This window comes from Budorcas taxicolor, chromosome 1, assembly GCF_023091745.1.
Source record: "Budorcas taxicolor isolate Tak-1 chromosome 1, Takin1.1, whole genome shotgun sequence".
Classification (NCBI taxonomy): domain Eukaryota; kingdom Metazoa; phylum Chordata; class Mammalia; order Artiodactyla; family Bovidae; genus Budorcas; species Budorcas taxicolor.
Window position 1 is genome coordinate 135,021,358 of NC_068910.1, and position 22,377 is coordinate 135,043,734.

The following is a 22,377-nucleotide window of genomic DNA, read 5'->3' on the forward strand; positions in this document are numbered from 1 at the left end:
TGTATATGCCAAGAGGCAATCTAGCTAGCTGGCCAAATCTCCATAAACCCATCACTGCTATTCACTGGGGATGGGGGCGGGGCACCTATTTGAATTAAAGCGATCATTCCTAAGAAATGCTGGTCCTGGATATTCCAGTGAAGAAGTGACATGAAGTTGCACAGGATATAATAATGCAAAATTACCCAAAGTTTGACACTGACTTTATCCGCTAACCCCCAGCCAAGTGTTCTTACCAAAGAGCTTGAATTCCGTGCAGTTTTCTCTGAGGGTGAATGTGATGTCCTTAGCGTTGCTGGTGTAATTAACCTCTGTGGTCTGTCCCATGTAGGCTTTTATCACATCAGGACCCTTGATAGAGGGTGGGTACCGATCTGAGACACAAAGAAGGGATGTGGGGTTTAAGGCAGGATACTCCCTCACCTTCTGGGCCATCTCTTTTCAGTCTTCTGGCTTGCGGGAGACATTCCTCAGGCTGGGACCCATCTCCAGAAATAGGAGTTAGTCTGTGCACCAGCTCACAAACCCATGAAGATCAGGCTGAGGTTGTACTGCCCAACCTTCTCCCCAGACAGGACTTATTTCAAGTTCTTTCCTGATCAGAATGCTACGCCAGGTGTAATATGAAGTGAATCAGAGGACAGCGTTGTTCAGACTATTAAGGAGTTTTACACTTGGAAGAGGACTGAAAACCATGAGGGTAACATCATGGGCATTGTGTTTGTCAGGAATAGAGACGGAATGTAACCTTTTCACTGGTCTCTGTGTTTTGGAGCCCTGCTATTTCCATTTCATTGTTCATTCATTCATTCAGCCAGTCACTTAACAAATATTTATTGAGCACCTACTGTATGGTTGGCACTGTTCTACGTAGTAAGGATGCTGCAACAAACAAATAATAAAAAAGATACCTATAAAAATTAGAAAATATGTTACTAACTAATAGCTAGTTATAGATGCTAAGGAGGAAAAACAAAACAGGGAAGGCAAATGGGAAGTGTGGGTGAATGTGAAATTTTAGGCAGGTTAGCCAAGAAAGGCACTGCTGAGAAGGTGACAGTTGAATAGAAACTGGAAGGAGGTGAGGGGTGCCAGGCACCTGGGGTAGCCTGCCAGGCACCCTGGGGCAAAGCATAGCAGGCAAAGAGAACTGCATGTGCAGTCTGAGTTGCTAGGGAGCCAGGCATGTCTGAGGAATACAAAGAAGCCAGTGGGGCTGGTGTGGAGGGAGTGGGGCTGGAAGTCCTAGGAGAAGAGTTTGGAAGGGCAATGGGGTCAGACTGGATAGGGCTTTGAAGGTCATCGTTAAGAACAGTGAGCTGGGAAGTCACTGAGTAGGAAGGTTTGAGTAGAGCAATAGCTTGAGCAAAAGAATCTGTTAAATTTTACAAACGTGTAGCTCAAAGGAGTGTCATGGAAGGGCGTCCCCTTATCTGTGCCCTAACTCTGCACATGCCTCCCCAGGCCTCACACCACTTACTCAGAGTAGTGTTCATCTGCTGGTAGATTCTAAATACCGCCCTAGTGTCCTTTCCAAGCTTTTCGCTTCCTGTGGCCAGGACATCGAAGATGCATTGATCATCTCCATGACAAGAAGAGGTCAAATTTTTATTCAAGGTCATGTTTTGCAGCAGTTGTGAAAGGAAGATGGGGGTGAAGCTGGAAGGCAAATGGTCGTCCCTCTTGCCAAAAAGGCTTGTTCCGTTGATTTTCCCTAAAACACATTATGTGATGCAATGATGGTGGCACCAGGGTGGGACTCCAGCTATATTCTATTGTGTCTACCCCTTGTGTGTGCTGTGTGCTAAGTCACTTCAGTCACATCTGACTCTTTGTGACCCTATGGACTATAGCTCATCAGGTTCCATGGGGTTCTCCAGGCAAGAATACTGAAATGGGTTGCTATGGCCTTCTCCAGGGGATCCTCCAAACCCAGGGATGGAACCCCGGTATCTTAAGTCTTCTGAATTGGCAGGCAGATTCTTTATCACTAATGCCACCTGTGTCCACCCCTTACCCTAGCTTTATATAAGTTTGGGATTGCAGAAGACAGAGTGACTTCCAGATTCTACTTCTGGAAATCCCTGCTCTAGGGAGTGAGGGCCACCCACCTCCCTCATCTTCTCTTCCAGGAAGGACTGTGGGTGGGATGGGAATGGAGGGGACAAATCTGGGGTGGAGGGGACAAAGCTGAGGTGGCACCAGCATCCCCAGGTCTCTTCTTTTCTACTCCTCTCTCATGAAGGACAGAGGTCTCGCTCCCATAGGTCTGAGGGTTCAGTACAGCAGCTTCCTTCACCTGGGACCTGCCCCATCTGCTCAAAAACCCTGAGGCCCAGACTCACAGGTCATTCCATAGTGAAAAAGCATCTCCTCGGAGCTCCTTTTCGGTATGGTGGCGCCATTGGGCATCCTGAAGTTGTCATCTGGGTTGCCATTCCAGAAGCCTGAGGCACCGAGCAGGACTCAGCCACCCTGGGAGGCGGCCCTCCCTTCCCCAGGGAGCATCCAGGGCACAGGGAGATGTGGGGAGGAGTAGGGGCCTGGGAAGCCTCTTTCGGTGGCGTCTGCTCTCTGCTCAGGAGGAGGGGAGAGGACTATAACCTCAGAGCCTACCCTCTGCTCCAGGGAAAGGAGGAAGTGGAGAAAGCAGGGAGGGAATGTGGGGGATGGAAGGAGGGTGTGACGCCCGAGGGAGGGAGGGAGGTGGGGGAAGGGCGGCTGCCGGCCCCACGCTCTCCAGAGCCCATCCTCAGTGGCCCCTCTGCTGCCCTGGGCCGGCAGCTTAAGGAGGATGGGAAGTGAGCCTCAAAGGCCGCTGAAGAGGTCCCACCTCCTCCTCCGCTGAGAAAAGAAAACTCTACTCGGGATGTCCGCAGGGGCACTGGAGGGGAAGCTGCCTGTGGGCTGGGGATCTGAGCTCTGCTGCAGAGGCAGAGTGCTGCCCGCTCCTTACCCGTGAGGCCCTCAGTGTGGCTCTGATACTCCTTCGAAAGGCTGCAGGAGGTGTGGAGGATGTGGGAGATAGAGAGCACGGAGACGGCAACGGCACCATCGAAACTGGCTGATACCGTGGAGCCGTAGTGGGTCATTATGACCCCAGAGCTGCTGAAGATCTCCTGGTCTAGATTGTTGGGAGACAAATGAGGAAAAAGCCAGCGGTGGAGCCCTGGAAGCCCAGGACTTGTCAGCAGTAAAGTTTAAAGATGCAGAGAGGAGCCTCAGAGCAGCTAGGGGATGCCCGGCACGGTCCCTCTCCAGTGGCCACAAAGCACACTCACAGGACATGCTCGCGGCCCATCCCACCCTCTTCTCCCTGAGGACTGAGGAGGAGGCCCCAGAGGAGGCAGAGAAGTGAAGAGGGAAGTTTAAGGCCTGGCTCCAGTGAAGAAGTTGCTTCGGCACGGCTGCCGGAGGGACCGTGGGGTGACGACCACGCTGCTCCGCCCCAAGACCACGCCTCTCCACCCCAGCACCCTGCTCCCCATTGCTGGGTACCCCGCCAACCCTGACCCAGGGAGGCAGGAGAGGCCCAGTCTACCTTTTGTATCTTCACCATTAGTCTCAAATGCTATGGACTGGTTATTGAGCTGAACATGGATGGTGTTACTGGGCTTAAGGAGCCATTGAACCTGGAAGGGAGTTGGCAGAGACCTCAGCCCAACCTGCACAGGGCCGGAAACAGAGGAAGGAGCCTGGGGCTTGGACGATGGTGAAAGTGATGGGGAGTTTGACCATGAGGTGATGCTAGCTAGCTACCATGCATGAGGGTGCTTGGCCTGGGCCAGGCTCTGAGCAAGGTACATTTCGGAGATTAGCTTTTAAATCTCACAACAGCCCTGTGAGGTAGGTAATATTATTATTCCTATTTCACTCTAAGGAATACAAGGTGCTGGATGTTGTTTCTTCAGTCTCACCAGAACTTAAGCCAGTGTCTCCAGGGTTGACTCTTTATTTATATTGAAATACAGTTGATTTACAAAATTGTGTTAGTTTCAGGTGTACAGCACAGAAATTCAAACATACATTCATATATAGAATATATATATATGTAATTCTTCAGATTCTCTTCTCTTATAGGTTATTACAAAATATTGAGTAGAGTTCCCTGTACTATACAGTGGGTGCTTGTTGGTTATCTATGTCACTTCAGTTGTGTCTGACTGTTTGTGACTGCATGGACTGTAGCCCCGCCAGACTCCTCTGTCCATGAAATTATCCAGGCAAGAATACTGGAGTGGGTTGCCATGCCTCCTGCAGGGGATCTTCCCAATCCTGGGGTCGAACCCACATTTCCTGTGGCTCTTGCACTGCAGGCAGATTCTCTACCGCTGAGCCACCTGGGGAAGGCCTATGTTATTTATAGTAGTGTGTATTTGTTAATCCCAAACTCCTGATTTGAACTACTGCTCTGGCAGGATGCATCCTCACTGCCTCTAGCCCCTTCCCTTCTTCCTTCTCTTTTTCTACCTGGGCTTCAGTCTCCAACTGAAGGTCCCTGAGCTAAAGGCTCTGTGTGAGGGGAGTGCCCCCACCTCCAACTCACCGTGATAGGGTGCAGGCTGCTGGAGTGGTATTCAGCAGCAAAGCCAATGAAGTTGGTGGCATTTGCTGAGTGGGTCTGGGCAGTGCGGCCCTGCAGCAGGAAGGAGGAGTTTCTGTCCTGGGTCCAGACCAGCAGGAAGTCTCCCAGCCCATTGAAGGTGTAATTGACACCATCCAAGGTGGTGATGTGAAGGTCCCCGACCATCCAGGCTGGAAAAAAGGACGTACCACATTGGCAGGGCGATAATCTGCCTGCCACTTAGGAGACCTGGGTTCGATCCCTGGGTCAGGAAGATCCCCCTGGAGAACGGATTGGCTACCCACTCCAGTATTCTTGCCTGGAGAATCCCATGGACAGAGGAGCCTAGCAGGCTACAGTCCATGAGGTCACAAAGAGTCAGACACGACTGAGCAACTAACACATTGGCAGGGCAGACCAGGGAAAGAAGGGCCTGGGAGACTTCAGCCTGGGGAGGTGCTCAGGGAGCATTTAACCCTCCCCGAAAGTCCTCTTGCACTTGTGTGCCCCCCACTCCATCCACTTCCTCTCATTAGCCCCCGATCCACCACACCTCCCCCTCCCCCAAGGTCAAGTCCCTCCTCTGCCACACTCCGCACACACCTCCATCTTCCCTTGTGACTACAGTCCTGCCCCAGGAAGCTTGTGCTGTCCCCGTTCAAACCCCAAGAGTGTATCGCTCCCTTGGTCTTCCACTTGGGCTCTGGAAGTGGAAGGGCTGGGCCCCAGCAGCCTCACCGAAACCTGAGGGCTGGTACCCAGTGCAGCTGACGGTGGGGGGTGGGGGGGGGGTGGGGCTGCCTTAGCTGGTACAGGGCACAGAAGGAGGGCTTGCTGTTGAAATGGCAACACCAGTTTTGCAGCTCCAGTTCTTGGTCTGTGCAGAAGAGCAGCATGTTAGTGGAGATGGAAGACCTGCAGGACCCAGCTGGGAGGTTTGGGCAGGATGATAAGGGCAACAAGGATGTGGTTTGGAAGTCAGGCCCACATGAGTTCAGATCCCACTCTGCTCAATGACCTTAGGCCATGAACCAGTTTCTATCTCCCCTGTGGGCTTGGTGGAGACATGGGCACCAAAGCCCCTGGTGGGCAGGCACAGGGTTCTTCCTTTCTTAAAGGTTGAGGGTTGAGACCCACCACTCTCAAAGTGCTAGGAGCAAGAGGCTGTGGCTGGTGGTCTGGGAACTAGGAGGCTGCTGCCTTTACAGGGAGGAGGAAGGGAGCACACATGTTCCCCTGGGCCCCATCCCCATCCCCTCTAGCTCCTTTGGAGGGTCTCTTCAGGATGACTCCATGTCTTCCCCCAGACAGCCTGCTAATCTGGGTCCCGGCTGACGAGGTCAGACCAGGCCTCTGCCACTTCCCTAGAAAGATGCCCCTATCAGCTGGGGCTATGGGCCAAGTGGAGACGGGGCAAGAGGAGCTCAATCAGAAATCCCTAGGATGCCAGCTGGAAGGGATGCTGGAAACTTCTGGTGTTACAAGATCAGGAAATGGAGGGGAGGTAGCTGGGAGAAAACAGGGACGAGAGCCTGCATTCTGCTGGTCCCACTGCTGGCGTGGAGCCCAAGCTGGTCCCTGACACGGAAGGACAGAGAGCTCCAGAAAAGGCAGGCTTGAGTTGTCGGCGGACACACTTACCAAGTTGCCAAGGACTCTGCACTCTCCAGCCTTGGAGCAGCTCTCCCCAGGGTCCCTAGCAGCAGCACACGCCCCCACGCCAGGAGGACAAGCTGCACAGCTGCCTGCTGCCTGCAACAAGCCCAGACGTTCTCAGGCCTGGGATGCCTGTGGTGGGGGCAGCCATGGCGAGGGGGTGTTTCTGGGGAGGAACGGAGGGAGTCCCAAAAGGGAAAGGTCAGGCATGGCCAGAGGGAGAGTGAGTGGGCTTATAGGGACAGTGGGAGTGCTGCCAGAGACCAGAAGGATCTGTTACCTCTGCTGAACTGGAATCTTAAATCCAATACTCCCTGGATCCAGGAGCAAGGGCAGGAGATCTGGTTCCAGCCCCAGCTGGGCCACTGAGGCTGTCTCTTCAACCACTGCAGACACTGGAGACGGTAATTGGGCTTTTTTTCTCTGTGCAGCTTGTAGATCTGTAGCCCCCAGAGGCCTGGGGAAGAAACGGAAGAAGGGGATATCCCAGGGCGTGGGGCCACAGGCTCTTATTTAGCTTTAGGGACAAGCAAAACTCATCAGCGCATCCTCTGTGTGCCACTTCCTGCACTCTGGACAGCCTTCCAGGGATGGGCCCAATGCAGAGTGGCTGTGATTCCTCCCCAAAGGTCCCTCCGATGTGAGCTTCAGAGCCCTAAACTTGGATCCTAGGGTGAGATCCTGCGACAAGTGCAGGGCAGGGAGACCTCATCTGTACCCAACTCAGAGCCAAACCCTGGCCCAGGCTTCAGTGTACTCCATTCTCCACCCTCCTGCCTGCTACTCTAATCTCCAGTTCTTTCAGTCCCCCAGACCAGCTCTTCCTTATGCACCTTGTATCTCAGTGAGTGATGCCACCAGCCACACGCTCAGACACTTGCACAGACATACCAGTGGCCAAAGCAACCAGGACAGAGGCCGATGTTCAGAGGCCAGCTGGGGAGCCACAGGGAAGCTGGCATGTGAAGCAGACACTTGCTCCAACAATATGAAACTGGGGGAGCTTCCCCTGTGTCCAGATGCCATCCTTGGAAAGTGGAGGTAACAGGAAGAAGAATCCCTGAAGAGCATTTGAAATTGAAATAGACCTTTAATTGTGCGCATGAGTGCTAAGTCACTTTAGTTGTGCCCCACTCTTTGCGACCCTATGGGCTGTAGCCTGACAGGCTCCTTTGTCCATGGGGCTCTCCAAGCAAGAATACTGGAGTGGGTTGCCATGTCCTCCTCCAGGGGATCTTTCCAATCCAGGGATCGAACTCGAGTCTCTTACGTCTCCTGCATAGAAGGCGGGTTCTTTACCACTAGCACCACATGGGAAGCCCAGACATTTAATTAACTGTAAGTTATTTACTGCCCCCCTAGCTGCCATGAGTGAGAAACAGGGCTCCAGAATACAGCAGAATTCAATAGGACATAATGTATTAGATTTTGATCCTATTCCCACACAAAAGAAGAAATCATCAAGATGACTATAGTTTGATAAGGTTTTGAAAAGGATAGTCATTTTATGATATCTGTTTGTGTATTTTCTCCACAATCAGGAGACGCACACCAGATACTCTCCCTCAACACACACACACACACACACACACACACACACACACACAATCACATTGCACCCCTTATGTCACAAGCAGAGGCATCTGGATGGAAGGGCCTTAATTGGATAGGATGGAGCTTCCCTCATAGCTCAGTCAGTAAAAAATTCTCCTGCAATGCAGGAAACCCAGGTTCAATCCCTGGGTCAGGAAGATCCCCTGGAGAAGGACATGGCAACCCACTCCAGTATTCTTGCCTAGAGAATCCCATGGACGGAGGAACCTGGCGGCTACAGTCCATGTGGTCACAAAGCAGACACAACTGAACGACTAAATCACCCGTCTGATAGAAGCGCTTTCTCCACCAGATGGCACCAATGATCTGACTTGGCTTATGTTTACAGACTTTCTTGCCACAGAAGAAACAGAGCTGGATTTATGCTTCATGGTCCACATGGCTAATTTCTAATGCTAAAATACCTTTTGTTCTATCATGCTTTGGAAACTGTCATTTCTTTCCCTTTGGCGCCCCCAGGCAGTACAAGTCTTGGAGGAGGCCCGTGGAGCCTGAAGTACTGGCCTTCTTACCAAGGTGAGAGCTCTTTGAGAGCAAACCGAGTTGGTCTTTCTAAAAACGTTTTCATACTTCTGGCTCTTAGCACAGTCTCCAGCACACAGCAGGTACTCAATAAACGGTGACGGAATGGATGTCAGACCCCCTGGAACTCCTCTCGGTAGATCCATTAAGAGATCTCATGTGGGTTCTCACCCAGCTCCGGGACAGGACACTTGGAGACTTGTCCTAACTGCCCATTCATGTCCCCGCCTCCTGCCATACCCATGTCCTCACTTCCAGGACCTGGGGCCCCTCTCATAGTCCTGCTGGCTTCGGGCTGATTCCAGGGAGGACACTCTGCACTGCAAGAGGGTGCAGAAGGCATGTTGCTCCCCGGGAGGTGCCCAGGCCAGATCCCACCAGTGGGAGGTCAGATGGTATGGAAACACCCTTTTGCGGACATGCACGGGAGCTACCCTTGGAGGACTGTCACAGCACACGGAGTGGGAGACAGAAGAGGACTTGAGTCCCTCCAGTCTGATAAGGTGGTGCTTTTACCTGAGTTGGAATCCAGGAATTGGTCTGGACGATACTTCTCCCATATTGGATGGAATGTCAACTGGCTGTTTTTGAAATACCCATCTCCACTGTGGGCAAAGAAAAGAATATCTGGCCTTCATCACACACAGAGTCCTTCCCCTTAGTCCGCAAGTTGCTCATTCATCCAGCGAGTCAACCAGCCAGTCACCCACTCTGTCCAGCCAGTCATTAGTTATCAGTTGGCCCATCAGCTATCGAGCCAGTTGGTCAGGCAGCCAGCCAGAATCACTGACCTCCTGTGCTAAGCAGGAGAGGGGAGGAGGCAGATGGAGGAGGGGTGGGAGGACCTAATTTATCTCACATCTGAGCACAAACTGCAGTGAACTGGTCCTGAGACAGGGGTTGAAAGCAACATCTTAGGCCTCCTTCCTGTTAGTTTCCCTTCAACTAGGTGTCGGAGAGGTGATGCTATAGGGGACGGTTGATGGTGCAAGTTAAGAGCTAGTCTTCGAGTTAGGAGGATCCGGACAATGTGTGTGCCACCCCACCCCACCCCTCTGCCCGGGGGATGGTATTTAAACCCTGCACCAGGAAGGAGAAACCCCAGAGTAGGGCCTGCAGACTCTTTGGGTCATGTCTCAGAGTAGCCACTTGGATCCTTTCTCCTCTTTGACACGGGACAGAGGACATACATAGGTGTGACACCTTCCATGGGTACCCTCAGAATGGTGTGAAATTCCTAGCTAATTAGATAATTCCAGTCCTTTCTCCTTCAGGGCATGTTCAAAAGCAAGTGAAAGTAATGTAATTATAGGGACAATCCCGAACACATTCTAGGAGAAAAGCATTTACAGGAATTACCAGTAACAGATTACATGGGACCTTCACAACCAACTGCACATACATCATGGTTGATAACTATTGTGTTAGAGAATGAGCCATTCCCACACTTGGGAACCCACGTCCGCAACCACAGCCCATCCATCTCTCTGCTCTCCCTCTTTGCCACTGACCCCACACAAGCTGTTGGTGCCTTTAGGTGAGAGGTTAATTCTCAGCCCATCAGAAACTAGAGATTGTCATACTGAGTGAAATAATTCAGAGAAAGAAAAATATTGTGTGATATCACTTGTACATGTAATCTAAAAAGAAATGATGCAAATGAACTTATTTACAAAACAGAAACAGACTCACAGACTTAGAGAACAAACTTATGGTTACTAGGGAGGAAGGATGGGGAGAAGGGATCGTTAGGGAGTTTGGGATCGACATGTATGCATTGGTATATTTAAGATGGATAACCAACGAGGACCTTCTGTATAGCACAGGGAACTCTAGATGGGAGTTCCTGGATGGGAAGGGAGTTTAGGGGAGAATGGATACATGTATATGTATGGCTGAGTCCCTTTGCTGTCTACCTGAAACTACCACAATATTGTTAATTGGCTATATTCCAATATAAAATAAAAAGTTTTAATAAAGTCAGGAAGGCAGATTTCAGCCTTATATTTTGTATTCAACTTTCTGCTTTGCCACTTACTTTCCAGCTCTTTGGGCAATAACTCATCCATTTGTACCTCAGTTTCCTTACCTGCAGAATGGATAATAAATAGTATCTCCTTCATGGGGTGGTTGTGATTGTCAAATGAAATAATGCCTGTTAGGTACTTGGTGTAATAAATGTTGACTGATACTTGACAAGTCAAGAGTGGTTAGCTAAAGTCAGTGGAAATCCTAGAAGTCAAAGCTCTGGGATTTGTTATCACCATGCATGGAACTGGGATAGGAAAGGGAATGGCAGGGTGAAGCAGGATCTTTTCATTTGAAACAGAAACAAGTGGAAACCAGAATCAGCCTGAGTCAGAAGCATTGGCGAGGAAGAGTCCTGCCCAGTTCTGGGGGTCAGAGTGTGTGCGTAGTGCAAGCCCTGCTCTGCACCACCTCCCATTATCTGCTCACGGCTGCCAGCCCATCCCTGTCCTACCTGGAAAAGCCCATCAGGACGGGGTTGCCTGGTCGCCCGCTCACATTCCACTGCATACCACCACTTTGGTAGAGAAACAGGGCGTAGGACCTGCTCCCGTCCATGGAAAGGATGGCCTGGTAGGTGTTGGTCTGGGGATTGGTTGGAGAAAAACAGGGATGCCTGTGAGAGATCTGGGGTGTCCCATCACCCATCCCACACCCCTACTCTGACACCCAAATCACCTTTTCCTGACCTCTGAGAGCAAAGGCAAGTTTGGAATTTTGCAGAGACTCCACCCTGACTGTCAAAGCACCTGCTGTGGTGGATTTGCCTTCTTTGTGACTTCTTTTCAGCGAGGAAAGGTAGAGGATTCTGGGTTGGAATCCTGTTAGAAGAGGGTCTGTCTGAGAAAGTTTCAGCAGAGAGATTAGCCAAGACCTCAGAGGCTGAGAGAGGCCTGAGGAGCTCCCTTTGGGATATTTAAGGATATTGTCCAAATGTCCCCTCACCCTGAATAGCATAGAGGAACCATGCAGGTGAGACTGGAGGTTCTCTGAAGGCAGATTTCGAGCACTGTGCTTCCACACAGTGAGTAAGCAATGAACTTGCTGAGCCAATAAAGAAATGGGTGACTTTAGGTCAGACACAAGGAAGAACTCTGTTACTGCCAGAGTGGTGAGGCCCCAGAGGGAAGGCTAGGGGGAGCATGAGGCATGGCCCCTCTCCACTGGATGCTTTTCTGTCAAGAGCCAGAGCCTGGAGTCAGAAAAACCTTGGTTCCTGGCCTGGCTTTTTCATCTGCTAGCTGGGTGACCTTGAGCAGTTGCTTAACCTCTCTAACCGTCATCTTTCTCATCTCTAATATGTGGATAATAACATTAGATTGAGCCGTATAATATTGCCAATAGCCAGCCATTTTGGGGGCTTCCCAGGTGGCGCTAGTGGTAAAGAACCTGCCTGCTAATACTGAAGCCATAAGACACGTGGGTTCCATCCCTGTATCAGGAAGATTCCCTGGAGGAGAGCATGGTAACTCACTCCAGTATTCTTGCCTGGAGACTCCCATGGACAGAGGAACCTGGCAGGCTGCAGTCCATAGGGTCGCAAAGAGTCAGACACAACTGAAGTGACTTAGCACTTTTTACTTTTTTTTTTTTTTTTTTTACTTTTTACTTATTGCATCCTCCTCGTTTCAGTCTTCTAATACCCAGTGCTCTGGCTGCTGTGAGGCATGTGAGCAAAGCCCTGAGGCACCCCTGCCATGTGGTAAGTGCTCAGGAGACAGAGCAGGGGGAGTTGGAGCTGGTGGGGATGAGGGACAGGGAGGCAAAGAGGTGGGCTGGGAGGGAAGTGCTCTAATCAGCCATCTGTCCTTGACCCAGAGAGGAGTTTAGAAAAGTGGTCCCTGCTTAGGATTCTAGGATGCCTGACTTCCAGATGGTTCACAGGACACTGCCCACTGGTCCACTCACCCCGATGGTCACCTGGGCAGGATAGGTGGGGACATGAACCCATGTGATCTTTAGTGTCCACCTGGCTTTGTAGTTTCTGGTCTTTGTTAACATATTAATTGAAGACTCCACCTTCTGCACTAGTGTGTTGTAGTCATCATAGAGAGTCTCATATTCCTAGGAAAAGAAGGCAGATATGGAAAAGGAAATAAGGATCCCATCTCAATACTCCTGAGGGACCCCCCCCCCATTTTCTGCTCACTTTAGTCCCCCCTTGTCTCCCATCCTTCCCCCTCCCAGGCTTATGTTTCCAGTTAGTGACCTGAAGATCAATCTTCAGGGAAACCTGGGGTGTTATGAAGTGGATAGTCAAGACCCAGAAACCCAAGTCTTCTAACTTGAACTTGTGCATCTCTTAGCATAAACTGGCTCTGATGGTGCAATCACCTGCATCCATTTGTACCTCTCTGGGTCCAACAAGAGGCTCTTTAAGACAGGTGTGTGCTTCTCCACATTTGGACCTTCTACAGTGTCTTGTCCATGGCCAGGGCACGCTCAGTATTTGCCTGCAGTAGCTTTCACTACACTGAGAGCTCTCTCTGAGTGGAATCATTAACCGAACCCAGGAGCACTCGCAGGGGCCCTGCTTGACTCGGCCTTATTAGGATGAACCCCCTGCAACCTCATTCTAAAACCAAACAGTGGATGGCCAACCCATAGCCACCACCTATAGTCTTCCCATGGTTGTGTCCTAATCTATTTCCTCCCCACCCTCATATAAGCTTCAGTTCTCACCCACTGACAGGAGGGTTCCGACAGCAGGAACACTTGCAAGACCCTCCACACAGGCCTTTGTCTCTCCTTGCTGGCTGCTGGAGAACCCTGTGTGCTGAGCTTTGAAAGGCCCACCTGGTAAAATATGGTTCCCCGGCTGCTGGAGAAATCAGCATCATCCCAGAATGGAGCCACCATGGCCACAGAGTCCCAGGATGAAAAGCCTCTAAGGGGAGGGTTGAGGTAGGAGAAAATCTGGTAGTCTGACTTCGGGAAAATGATTTGGCCATTATCTGTGAACTGAGCACAAAGGTTCCTCCGGTTAGCATTCAGGGAGGGAGCATCCCAGACTTGGGCCAGCTCCTGGGGTTCATGAGAGTAGAACTTGGAGATGTCAACAACCCCTGGAAATGAATGGTCTCATCCATCTCCCTGCCTGCTGGGAGAGCCCCAGTACATAGTTTTCCCACAAAAACTCTTCATTCTTAGGCCAGTCCTCACATCTTAAGAGCTTCCTAAGGTAGTAGGTTTTGTCCTGCTTCAGTGGCAGACCCATCCATAGACCAGCCCACCAAAGAGCAGAGGCCTCTGGGTAAATCCCCTTGGCCCCCACCCCTGAAACTTGTGCCATGTCAGTTAGAGCTGAAAGAATTTACACTCTCACTCCATCACTGTTTGGCTCTCTCACAGCGTGTCCTGGCTTAGCCCCCTTGTTGAGGGCCAAAACCGCCATTCAGCCCTCTTCTATGAGACATGAAGTACTTGGACCAGGGAACCAGGAAAATAATTACAGAAAATTTGAACAGCCTCAGTCGAGTTTCCCTAAGTAGGGCTTCCTACTCAAAAAAAAAGGGGGGGTGGGGGGCCATGAAAACAGTGGAGAGATTACGGGGCCTCAGGGCCTCTCTACTGAGGCGACACCACTCTGTCCACCTGTGTGTGTGGCAGGGGCAGGGGGCAGGGTGTAGCCTCACTGCTTGTCTTCCTCAGCTGGTGCCTTGTCATTAAAGACAGTGTGTGTAAACAGAGCCAGCGGCAGAGACATAGGAGGGTCCTGACAAGCGTCATAGTCATAGCTGGTCATGGGCACAGGGCCATCTTTGAGCCCTGGAGGGGAAGCAGGGCCCGTGGAATGAAAGTCATGAGTCCTGTCCTTTGGGTTGCAGTTGGGGACTCACATAGAGGGAATTCCAGAGCAAGGAGCCAAGCGGGAAGCCGATCTGGGGCTTGAAGAGTGGTGAGGTGAAGTCCACGCTCCTCCTGACAAACTCCTGGTCTCCAGCACTTGGCCCGTAGGGGAAGAAGAGAACACCTGGGTCGGTACAAAGAGGAGCAGGAAGTTTTCAAGGGCCCCAAAGTCATTAAGGCTGGTAGGGCATTTCACCTCCAAGAAGCCTTCCCTGATGACCCCATGGACTGTAGCCTGCCAGGCTCTTCTGTCCATGGGATTTTCCGGACAAGAACATTAGAGTGGGTTGCCATTTCCTACTCTAGGAGATGTCCCCGACCCATGGATTGAACCAATCTCTTGCATCTCCTGCACTGGCAGGCAGATTCTTTGCCACTGAGCCACCTGGGAAGCCCGACACTGCTCTCCCGGGCTCCCGCAAATTTCTTCCTGACCCCAGCTGTGATGGCATCTACACGATCTGTTATCTACAAGATTCCCTCACACATCAGCCTTGCTTCTTGGCACTTTTCACCTTATTTCTGGTAACCCCAAATTCTTCACCAGTACTGCTTTTCCTGTCCATGCCTTTATTCCAGCTGTTTAGGCCCTCCCGCCTGCATGGGACACTTCCTCTCCCCAGTTCCTATTTACTCTTTCCAGGAGGCCTCCTCTTCACCTTGAACCCACCCCTGACACTCCCTCAGGGCCTTCCAATAAGTGCACCTAATATCCTGGGCTTGTTCCTCTAATGGCATCTACTGAGGCAGAAGATATGTCTCTCTCTAAACAGCCCCTTGGTCATTTCTGTATCTCTAGCTCCTAGCCCAGCACCATGTGCAAAGCCAGCCCTCAGCACCCAACTCTGATGCTCTTGCATTGTCCCCTGTAGGGCTCTTCTGATTTGAAACAACGTAGTCTGTGAACAAGCAGGATGAGACTAAGCACTCAGTTACTCATCCCTATCAAGGGGATAGGAGCGCAGCTGGGCTTCCCGTGACTCAGATGGAGCGGTGGAGAGATCCACAGAACCCCCAACAACTCGCAACGGCCGTTATTGGTAGATACAGTCCAGCTGCCACAACTACAACCACCACGTCTAGCTCCATCCTCTCCCTCCCAGGGCGGAGAGGCTCTAGCTCTATGGAATCACTTGCCTTTGCCAGGGTTAACAGGGACTGATGCCGCTGTGGAGTGGGTACCTGTAGATGTCCCAGTAGTAGAGGTGGTAAGGGTCTGGGAGGTTGTTGAGGGTAGTGATGCCGTGCTTCCCCTGCAGTCTGCCCTCTGTGAGGTCGTGATTTTTCCTGGGCAGGCAGGGAAAGAAGACTGGAGTGGGTCTGATAGTCAGAGAGTAGTAGAATTTAAGAGAGTCACAGACTTTAGGAGCTGGGACAGACAGCTAGAAACCTGTGTTCTGGTCATCCCCAAACCACCCTCTGCAGAAAAGCAGTTATCTCCTGGGGTAGAGGGGATGGTGGGCCCGTCACCCACCATGCCTGCCGCTGACTTCACCTTCTCATGGACCTGACTTCCAGCCTGGGAGTGCTAGTTCAGGTCCTCTCTCATTCCTCTGGGCCGAATGAGCCAACTGGGCCACTGTAAGAGACCAAGACCCCAGAGGCCCCCCTACCTGATGTCTCCGCCTTCACGGTGGAGCCTATGAATGCTGGAGAAGTGCTGGTAACAGGCAGAGGAGGGGGGTGACTTGTGAATCGGGTGCTGGGGCTCCAGGTGACTGCAGGGCCAGGAGCTGATTGAGAGAATAAAGAATTCGTGGTGCCTGTTATGGAAAGTGAGGGGCCAACTGAGGTTCCCAGGGTGGTGTCGTGGTGGGTTGGTGCTGTCCACAGTCCCGTGACAGTGGTAGTGGACTGAGTTGTGTGACTGTCCCTGGAGGGTGCTGGGGTGCAGGCTGTCACTTCATCTGTGGTGGGTGTACCCTGAGGAACCCTTCTGGAGGTTGAGTGTCCACTTGGTTTGAATGAAGTTGCAGATGAGGCTGTTTCGATTGTGCTCATCACGGGGGAAAATAAATTCATGGTTTGGGATTCTTGTATGGTCTGTGTACCTTGTGTGGACACTATTTGAGAAACAGCTGATGATTCTTGAGCAGAGATGCTGGTAGACAGTGGGGTTGACTGCCTTGTTGGGACTAGTACAGTTTGGATGAAGGAGATACAGACACGACTGTTTTGAAGGTTTGAGTCATACTGGAGCTTGTGCTGCTGATAAGAATACCCCCAGTGGTCTCTGTCCCTCGTGTCCCGTGAGTCTGGGAAAATGCTGAGATGTGCTCAGATAGCGGTATGTGGTTAGTTCTTCCTGTTTGTCTATTGTTGAGACTTTAGATGTAACTCAAGAAATACTAGCAGGGGAGGTGGATGCTCTTTCTGTGATCAATGTACTGCCAGCTACTGGTGTTGACAATGGTTGTTTTTCTGAGTGAGTTGTGTGGCTGTCACTGAAGGATGAAGAAGTGAGTGTTATTGTTTTATCTGGAGTAAATATCTCACGAGAAACATCTGTAGAGATTGAACTTTTAGTATAGGGCCATCCTGTGGTCTTTGTGTCTTTGCTTTAGTGAGAATGGAAAACCATCCTCCACTGTTTGTGGAGTTGAAGAACTGGTAGAATGAAGTAGATTGTACTGATGACTGCCATGGTGTAGAAGCTTTGGAAGCGAATGGAGAAGAACTTCCAGTTACAAAAGGGGATTTGTCTATTGTGTTTCTTACAGTGCTGTCTGTTGACCTTTTTGTTCCTAATATTTTTGATGTTACTGCAGGTGTGTACCTCACATAGGGTGGGAATGAAGTGGTTGTTGTACCTGAAGAAGATGTCCTCTGGGAAGTGTCTTCTGTAGATTTGTGTGCACGTGTTGATGATGAGAGAGTTGATGTTCTCACAGCTGTGACAGTGGTGGTTTGGGTTCCACTGGTGGTTTTCATACTCAGAGTCTGGTGGTTCTGAGAAGACATTGATGCTTTCCTGGTAGAAATGGTGGAAGGGGGTAAGGTTGATTGTTTCTCTGGTCTGTTTGTCATTGACACTGTGGAGACTGGATGGATATGTCTCCGTAGAGTTGGTGATGTGTTTCTCGGGTTTCCTACAGTGGTGTCTGCTGAGGACTTTGTCCTCCATATTTTTGATGTTACTGTAGGTGTATGCCTCACATAGGGTGGGAATGAAGTGGTTGTTGCCCTTGAAGGAGATGTCCTCTGGGACGTGCCTTCTGTAGATTTGTGTGCACGTGTCGATGATGAGAGAGTTGATGTTCTCACAGCTGTGACAGTGGTGGTTTGTGTTCCTCTCGTGATCTTCATGCTCAGAGTCTGGTGGTTCTGAGAAGATGCTGATGTCATTGGAGATGTATTGCTTACATTTGATGGGGAGAACGTTCTGTCTGTTGAGGTTGGTGCTGTCAACATTTTTGATTTTGTTACAAGCATGTGACTCACATCGGATGAGACTGAAGAGATTGCTTTGCCTGAAAGGAATGTTTCAGGGGTAGTTTTCAATTGTGTTGCATGTACACTTGAAGAGGATGAAGGTAATGACTGCCTCACTGCTGTGATGTTGGTGGTTTGGGATTCTTCCTTGGTCTTTCTGAGCGGAGCCTGGTAGTTTTGAGAAGATGCTGATGTGTCCCGAGTAGTGGAACTGGAAGAAAATGCCTTTGATTGTCTCTTTCCTCCTGCTGCTATTGAGACTGCTGAGGTGACTGGATCAAAATTGCTAGTAACAGAGGGTGATATTTCCTTTGCTTGACCTACAGTGATGTTGGCTGAGGTTGTTCCTGTCATCAGTTCTGATGATGTGGGAGGTGTGTGGCTGATGCTGGAAGGGGACAGGTCCTCAGTAACACTGCTTGTCAGACAGTGTCTGCTTGTCAAAGATGCCCACTGGGTTTGGGCAGTGCCTGTAAATATAAGCTACAAAGACTCATGAGACAAGAGTTTCCTTCTGTGATGTTGGAGTTTATAACACAATTATTTTTCACATGTAGCACTCTATATCACAGTGCTTCATAATGAGTGGCTGCAGAATTATTAAACCATGTCTAAGACTTCTTTTCTTGTGCTCCAAAATCACAGATTTTATTTTCTTGGGCTCCAAAATTATTGGCAGCAGTGACTGCAGCCATAAAATTAAAAGACTCTTGCTTCTTAGAAGGAAAGCTATGACAAACCTAGACAACATATTAAAAAGCAGAGACATCACTTTGCGGACAAAGGTCCATATAGTCAAAGCTATGGTTCTTCCACTAGTCATGTATGGATGTGAGAATTGGTCCATAAAGAATGCTGAGTGACAAAGAACGGATGCTCTCGAATTGCGGTGCTGGAGAAGACTCTTAAGACTCCCTTGGACTGCAAGGAGATCAAACCAGTCAGTCCTAAAGGAAATCAATCCTGAATACTCTTTAGAAGTACTGTTGCTGAAGCTGAGGCTCCAATATTTTGGTCACCTGATGAAAAGAGGTGACTCATTAGAAAAGACTTGGATATGGGGAAGTTTGAGGGCAGGGGGAGAAGGGGGCAACAGAGGATGAGATGGTTGGATGGTATCACTGACTCAATGGATATGAGTTTGAGCAAACTTTGGGAGATAATGAAGGACAGGGAGGCCTGGTGGACTGCAGTCCACAAGGTCATAAAGAGTTCGACATGATTTAGCAACTAAACAACAAACAACAAGATTTCTACCAATACTGTGCCACCTAGTCATTAATAATACTGCAATGAATGTCTTTGTGCTAACATTTTCTCCATTACCATAAATTTTCTGGGTTTGGTCATTGAAACTGGCTCAATACACTCCTACTTTCCCCATATAAGGCTTATATGGAAGCCAAGCTACATGAGCTTCCATCTTAGAACAGTGTTTTAATTAAAATATACACACCATTTATTCAATCACAAAATTTCAAATTTTTGCATATCTTATACAAATATTGTTCAAACACGATAAAGGAGATGAATAGCCTTCTGTATTTTTCATAGCCTCTTTTTCTTTTCCTTAACCTAGTGTTCATCTCTCAGTTTTCCTTCCCATCTGTCTCCTAATCCCATCTCTAAAACGTTTTCACTCCCGGCCTCCACCCCCACCCCCAGCAACAATCTTATGTTCTTTTCTTTCTCTCTCGTTGTTGTTGTTTAGTTGCTAAGTCATGTCCAGCTCTTTGGGATTCCTTCAACTGTAGCCTGCCAGGCTCCTCCATCCATGGGATTTCCCAGGCAAGAATACAGGAGTGGGTTGTCATTTCCTTCTCCTGGTTATCTTCCCAACTAAGGAATCGAACCCATGTCTCCCGCATTGGCAGGAGGATTGTTTGCCATTGAGCCAACAGGGAAGCCCTTCTCTCTCTTGTATCTCATCTCAAACACCTAAGCATTTTGCTGACCCATCAGGAGCTTCTTCAAAAAGCAAGAAAAGGGAAATATTGTGAACTTGTGTATTCGATACCTCCCATGACTAGATATATGTACTGCTGACAGTACACGTCAATTACTTGTCCTGTCTCACATGACTTTGTTTATCAGTATAAAGCGTTTGAGAAGCCACCAGGGAAGCCCAAGAATACTGGAGTGGGTAGCCTATCCCTTCTCCAGCAGATCATCCTGACCTAGGAATTGAATCAGGGTCTCCTGCATTGCAGGAGAATTCTTTACCAACTGAGCTACCAGGGAAGCCCAAACCATTTGGGACCGCACCTAATAATACAAGAGAATTTATGAGGACTCAGTGTATAAGTAACTCCCTCTTCTCTGGAATAAATTTTTTTTCGGGGGGAGGACTCTCTTATATTCAGATATACATTTTTTATTTCATTTTACTGTCATCTTTTTGGGTGGTCCCTCTACTTACAATCCAGAACTTTCCCTACTTTGCTTTTTAACTGGGAGTAATATGAGTTCTGGTTATTTGTAAAATCACGTGAGAGGTCCTGAAAACAGACCAACCTCAGCAAGCTGTTTTAACAAACCTCAGCAAGCTGTTTCTCAAGGCACCATTGCCTTACAATTGCCAGCAGGCCAGCAAGTAGGTGAGGCACAGAGCCGGGGCCTAAGCTCTTTTGGATACATTCCTGTTACTTTCTTTTTCAATCAGAAGGGGTGAAATCAATGTAATAGTAATGAATATGTGATAATGAATCCACCTTTGATTGCATTAGTCCAACACAGTCATAAAATATAGCTTTTACTTTTATTTTTAATCAGAGGAAGAAGCCCAGGAAGACAATAGTGCCTAGGGCCCATAAAAGTCATTGGATGGCCTTTTTTATAGATGCTCTCAACAAAAGTCTACACCCAGTGTTAAAGAGAGAGGTGGTAATAGTAGCAGTTTGTTGATGACAAGCTAATTTTATTTTATATTTTACATTAGTTCAGGTACATTATCTGATTTTTTCCCCAAACTACCTTTAATTAAAAAATTTTTTTTCTTTAAAAAAAACACAGAGCTAACATTTTTTTGATTCAACCCTTAGGTTGACAATAAATTTTTTTCAATACAATTTGTTGTATACAACAGTGAATTCAGTTTTAGTAAATTTGCAGTATTTAGTTATTTACAGAAATACCTTTCCCATTTATCAGGAGATGTTCTCTTAAGTAACATGAACATTAAGGCTAAGACACTACTTTTTCTTTGAAAAGAGCTCTTTTCTCCAAGGGGAAAATAGCCAGTTTTTCTTTTTAATTAATTAATTATTTTATCGAAGGATAATTGCGTTACAGAATTTTGTTGTTCTCTGTTAAACATCAACATGAATCAGCCATAGATATCTATATATATCCTCTCCCTTTTGAATAGCCTGTTTTTTAAAATACTTTCGAGAAGGGGGTGGATTTTTCATGATTAGCCAGATTCAAAACACTTCTCTAGGTGCCGAGTGCTCTGACATTCATTCAAGGCCTCGAAAGTAATTTTGTCAGCTGTGAACGTGTGTTTGTGCTCAGTCACTCAGTTGCAACACCATGGTGGTAGCCTGCAAGACTCCTCTGTCCACGGGATTCTCCAGGCAAGAATACTGGAATGGGTTGCCACTCCCTTCTCCAGGAGATCTTCCCCATCCAGGGATCAAACCCGCATCTGCAGGGTCTCCTGCATTGGGAGGTGGATTCTTTACCACTGATCTACCTGGGAATTTGTCAACTACCTACACTAATTTTAAAAAATACCATAAAAGGAATGTGCTTTTGAAATGAAAAAGCATCATCGGTTTTTCCCAAAGAATTTGAATAAAATCAGATTTTAATATTTTTTATTTGAAACGGCCAGTCTTCTTGCTAAAATTACCAAATACTCCTTCCCTTAAGAGTGCACGGAGAGACAAAAAGATGAAGACAAATTCCTTCACTGTGGAGAGTAAATAGTCTCCTTGCAGGAGGAAAGCACTCGGTCTCAAGGTGTGGTGTGCATTCCTAGGTTGCCAGGCATCACCGAGGCTAAATGATCCCAAGTTAGGTCTGGTCAATAAAACTTGTACCAGGTCAGAGGTTTAGACATGCCTGGAGGGAGGCTTAGAAAAATGCTACAATAAAGACTAAGGGATGGAGGAGCAGGATTCCGGCAGAGTAAGGTGGCCTGATCAGGGATGCTTCAAACAGTTAAGAAAAAAAAAATCTCAAGAATATAACAACTTATAGCCATCTTCCTTATGAGGAAGTAGGCAGGATTAGACTAGAGAAGTGACCAGACTATTTTAAACTCCATGGTGTAAAGGAGTGTTAACTTTTTCAACCTGAATTATAGCATTTTTTAAAAAAGCAAATTAAATTTCTACCTTTTTTAATGTTTATTTTTACATTTCTCCCAATTTAGCAGAAACCGCATGAGTAAGTACACATACTCTAGCCCTGGCCACATCATAACATGATGTTAATCTAATTGATCATGGCTAGTTGTTTTTTTTTTTTCTTTTTTTCCAGTTTATTTACCAGGCAGAATGTTTAAATCTCAACCTGTTTTATTTTTAATATTTGGCTGCACTTGCACTAGCTACAGATAAAGCCTCAGCCAGCCAGGAGAGTGTACCATCCTCCTGAGTTTTATCTTTAAGGTCCACAAGTCTTCAAAACCAAAAAGAAACCAAGAAACCTTGAGTCCTTTTTTCCTCCCTCAGGAACACACTTTTTTTAGTTTCTATTAGACCCCT

At 48.5% G+C, this 22,377-nt stretch overlaps 1 protein-coding gene across 1 annotated transcript in view; it reads right to left on the reverse strand.

Moving 5' to 3' along the window:
- The window catches only part of MUC4 (mucin 4, cell surface associated), a 48,260-nt gene that overhangs the window by 10,120 nt on the left and 15,763 nt on the right, over positions 1-22,377 (reverse strand). Inside the window, 17 exon segments of the mRNA XM_052645190.1 lie at positions 237-374; positions 1,481-1,714; positions 2,346-2,447; positions 2,957-3,124; positions 3,542-3,632; positions 4,547-4,755; positions 4,983-4,997; positions 5,337-5,441; positions 6,206-6,316; positions 6,501-6,677; positions 8,873-8,961; positions 10,839-10,969; positions 12,293-12,448; positions 13,181-13,345; positions 14,224-14,357; positions 15,371-15,520; positions 16,865-17,703. Coding sequence (XP_052501150.1) covers positions 237-374; positions 1,481-1,714; positions 2,346-2,447; positions 2,957-3,124; positions 3,542-3,632; positions 4,547-4,755; positions 4,983-4,997; positions 5,337-5,441; positions 6,206-6,316; positions 6,501-6,677; positions 8,873-8,961; positions 10,839-10,969; positions 12,293-12,448; positions 13,181-13,345; positions 14,224-14,357; positions 15,371-15,520; positions 16,865-17,703 — 3,014 coding nt within the window.